This window comes from Hyposmocoma kahamanoa, unplaced genomic scaffold, assembly GCF_003589595.1.
Source record: "Hyposmocoma kahamanoa isolate Upper Pololo Valley unplaced genomic scaffold, ASM358959v1 84, whole genome shotgun sequence".
In the NCBI taxonomy this organism is placed as follows: domain Eukaryota; kingdom Metazoa; phylum Arthropoda; class Insecta; order Lepidoptera; family Cosmopterigidae; genus Hyposmocoma; species Hyposmocoma kahamanoa.
Window position 1 is genome coordinate 3,036,863 of NW_020654229.1, and position 4,263 is coordinate 3,041,125.

Here is a 4,263-nt window from a genome sequence, read left to right on the forward strand (position 1 = left end):
CGTGACTTTAGCATTTCTCAGTTTTATTCGGCAAACTCACATAGAGTATTATAAAATTCTAGATATCGGTTAGAAGAGCAACCATAATTTATTTTATAATTTTATAACTGTCACCCAACCCGCACAGTCTCACTTTAGTTTACCCGCTTGTAGATCCACATCTGTGTTAGCATAAAATTATAAAATAAATTGTGATTGTTCATCTAATAATTTCAGTGAATTCAAAACTTTAATACGCTACCCTGTAAACTTGGCAATTTCGACATACGATACTTTACGTAGGAGGCGTCGAAATGTTTTAAATGCTACAACATGGCGAAAGATAAAATCTAACTTGTCAAAAGTTTAAATATAAGCACTTAGGTGCTATTCATGGCGGTGATCAAGGCAGGCGCGTCGACAGTGTACAGACCGTCATGCTCTTTCACGCAGCGGGTGAAGCGTAGAGTGCCGCGGCCATCCTCAGTCAATTGCAGGTGTTCCAGGGCGTTCCTTAGCTGGTCTTCCGACGGGTTATTGGGGAAATCTGTGTGAAAAGTTTCTTTTTATAATATCAAGTGACGGGACGACCAAGTCGTGCGCCTGATGGTAAGCTACACGCCCGTCATCCGAGACACAAGTTGATAAGTCCCGTATGCCTGTAATTTCACCAGCACCCTTACCCTTCGAAACCGGAACACAGTAATGCTAAAACTCACATTACTGCTTGGCGGCAGTAATTGGTAAGGCGGCAGTACTACGTTGGACGAACTCTTTACGTATTTGATAATTACAGCAACCATCTGGGGGTCATCGTCGAAGGACATCGATACTTACCATCGTTTCGGTGGTCCAGCTGTCGGAGCTGTGTTTTGTGACGAGATCCCAGGTTCGATACCCGATTGAACGCACAGCCAGATGAGTTATTGACGATGATAAGCTCGAATCTCTTCATAGTTTAGCCCACTGGTGCAAAATTGCTTATTTGTCGGTTTTCTACAGAATAATCTTTGGTGAACGTGCCCATGAGCTTCCATCAGCTCGTTTCCCCATTTTACCGTAGGACTAATACTAAACCACAAATTACTTAATAGTTACTAAGTAACAGATACATCACTCTCATTCAGAATCGAAAATACCTTAGATCCCCCCTACGTAAAGTGTCGTATGTCGAAATTGCCAAGTTTACAGGGGAGCGTTTTAAAGTTCTGAATTCACTGAAAGAGTGATCATCTAACCGATATCTAGGATTTTATAATACTCCATGTGAGTAACGAGCTTTGCCGAATAAAACTGAGAAATGCTAAGTCGCGTGTTATGTTATACTATGTGTGTATGTGTTACTTGGCAATTTCGACATACGATATTTTAGGAGGGGTCGACCTATGCAATAACAGCCTATTAAATTTTACTAATGACACCAGGCGCTCACAACGAGGAAAAAGGAACCTAAGCTAGCGCACAGAGAGGTGAAAATAGCGTTACCCGCCGTGTGCAGGCGTGCGGAGCCGAATGCTCATAAATGAGACGTGTACGAGTCCGCGGTAGGCATTTACCGCATAACCTTGAGCGAGTGACGCTCTGACTAAGCACTTTTCGTTATCTTTTACTATGCGCACAGCTTAGGATGGAATTTCGTTTGCTACTGTGTTCCCAAGTACATACAACATGATTATATTTACGTGGGAGCAGAGATGGGCTTAGGGGTAAAACCCAATCAACTTGCCCGGTTTTAAACCGGGGTTTTACGCAAAGCACCGGGTCTTTAAACACATTTCTGATCAAAATCGTGGGCATAAATGTGTGATACGGAATTTCGTATAATTCCATGCTTATTACAAACGAGACTTGCTCAGGGTTCAGCTGGTTTTGTAGGGGATCGAATTTGTGCCACCGAAATCGTCATATAACCAATGAAGATGAACTAACTTCGTATTTCCAAGGAGTTAACCAGCGCAGGCACTCCACTCACGAAGTCGGGGAGCATCTTCCTAACTTGAGAAACGTCAATGGTGTCGATGTTCCCGAAGTCCACGTACAGGAGCGACAGCTGCTGTCCACCGGCGCCGGACACTTGCTCCACCAGCACAGCGCGGAACCACTGAGGATCTGAGGACAACATTCATGTATTAGAAATGCTGTTAGACGAAATCTACCTATTAGGCTTTTAATAGCGACACTGAACCAATAATACAATTTCGCGAGCGCTCGGGTAAAGTCTGTTTCAATCCATTTTCAACAAAATGTAAACAAAACTGTTTAGTTGAATTTCACGTATATTTCGACTTGTTATTTCGTCACTTTTTCCAAATATATTCATTTGAATAACATCGTGAAATCGTATTTAAAAAATGGTAGTCAAATAGTGAGCTTCTTTAATTAAAGACATATGAATAGTCTATGGTTGCATAGTGCTGTACGGAAAAAAACATTCAGTTCATTCAATAAAGTTTTTGTAATCGTTTAGTAAATCTTATTTTAATAAATTTTAAGTTTTCTGTTTATCGAAATATTTTTTTGTTACAAGAAACGAAAGTTATACCCCTGCAATATATGGTCACTACTTGTTTGGAGAACGAAATTAAGAACTCCAATTCAACTAAATTGCAGCACATTGATTGAAATTTCAATATAATATCAAAACGTCGTAGATTGTAATAATAAGTATTGATAGTATTGATCTTTCAAGGATATGCCAATAGGGTTAATTTAAATTGTATTAACAATCCAGAATTTAATTCTTTTTAAATTTGAAACTACGACCAATCAATATCAAGATTTGTAGTGTTTCAAATTGAGAATGTGTGAGTTTTGGCGACATCGGTTCTCATAGTAATCGATGCTTAAGGCCCTTCCATTGTTTTTTTCTTCCGTGGGCACGACCTTTCGTTTCAAGAATTTTGATAGGCGTGAAAACGGCTCGAACAAATAACCTCAGTACAGAATACTAAAAAAACCGACCTCAAGTCATTCACCCCCTAGTTTACCACCCTTGGAGATATATTTTCTTCAAATTTAAATGGGATTACTTCTGAGGTACCCTCTTCCAAAAAAAAAGAACCATCAAAATCTGTTCACAAATCGAGTTATCGCGTAACATACACACAGAAAAAAAACTACAGTCGAATTGAGAACCTCTTCCTCTTTTTGAACTCGGTTAGCAAGAACAGTGAAAAAAAAAGGAATTTGAGAACCATTAAAAACTTTAAAAATAAAGTGGCCAGAAACGAGGATGATAATGGCATGAAGACCAGCATCGTCACATAATTGTGTATATAGTACATTATTGCAGAGGCCGGGAAGTAAGAGATTGCTGGACGAGTATGAGTTACAAGGATGTGCGCCAGCGCGGCCTTGTATTAATACGAGTCAAGCAATCCCCGTTTCTGCCCAGACATGTTTAAGAATTATTCTCAAACAATGCGAGGAAATAATAAAAGACTAAAGCAATGCGTAAAGCAAAAAAAAATTACCTAACATTAAAATTCATACAATACAATAGCTAAATGAAAATGTTATTTCTCCAGGCACAGGATACGTTGGAATATGTTTAAATGTTACCGCGATATGCTTTTTTTTAAGTAAGTGGTATAGGTAGGTATTTTTTGTTCTCGCAGTTATGAACACTGGGCAGTTGGCTGTATGAGTTTTTCTTTTGCCCGTCTGTTTCCATAGTTGATTAATTATTAGTAGGTAGATCGTCGGGTTCGCGCTAAAAGGTGTCCGCACCTGTAGGGCGTTAAAATCGCATACAGAGCGTCAATCGCGCAACAGTCTTCGCTTGTTCGACTGACAGCGCGGTAGTCAATCATGCAGTACCAATAATAATAACTTGTAAAAATTACTGCAGTAAAGTGTAAAAACAGGATTTTGTATCATATTTTCACTAAACGAATATATTGTATTATCATAGTTATCATTTAAAAGTGTTATTTTGTACAGTTTTATAGTATTTAATTTATATATAAATGAATCGTAAATATAAATGACAAAAGTACACAAAACAATCAAATAGCTCACTGTCCTTTTTCTACACATTGCATGCGCAAAAGATGGAAATAGACCCATTACGTCAGTTTCAAGAAGTTTATATAAACTTCTTGGTCATTTTCAATTGTTTCACAAGCGATTGAAATATTTAGAACATAGAAACTATAGAGGCGCTTTGATTTTAATCTTATTTTTTTACATGATTTTTTTATTAAACGTTAGCATTAACTAACAAAATATTGTTGTACTCGTTTTACGGCCTGGGATTACCTATCAGAAGTCAGAAAAAACATT

General features: G+C 38.2%; 1 protein-coding gene across 1 annotated transcript; it reads right to left on the reverse strand.

Annotated features, from left to right (window-relative positions):
• Nucleotides 1-270: 270 nt before the first annotated feature.
• On the reverse strand, nt 271-2,101 carry LOC113234396. Its single transcript, XM_026469707.1, has 2 exons — nt 1,909-2,101; nt 271-526 (listed from the first exon to the last, which is right to left on the reverse strand). Exons 1-2 carry the CDS (start codon nt 2,099-2,101, stop codon nt 360-362), a joined length of 360 nt encoding a protein of 119 aa, XP_026325492.1. The 3' UTR covers nt 271-359.
• Between the last annotated feature and the right edge of the window lie 2,162 nt (nt 2,102-4,263).

Bases quoted from the DNA above. Each gene is read 5' to 3' on its own strand.
- LOC113234396 (XM_026469707.1), bottom strand. From the start codon at position 2,101: ATGTTGTCCTCAGATCCTCAGTGGTTCCGCGCTGTGCTGGTGGAGCAA. The intron at 527-1,908 runs GTTAGTTCATCT...CTTTTCACACAG, and splicing joins TAACTCCTTGGAAATACGAA to ATTTCCCCAATAACCCGTCG.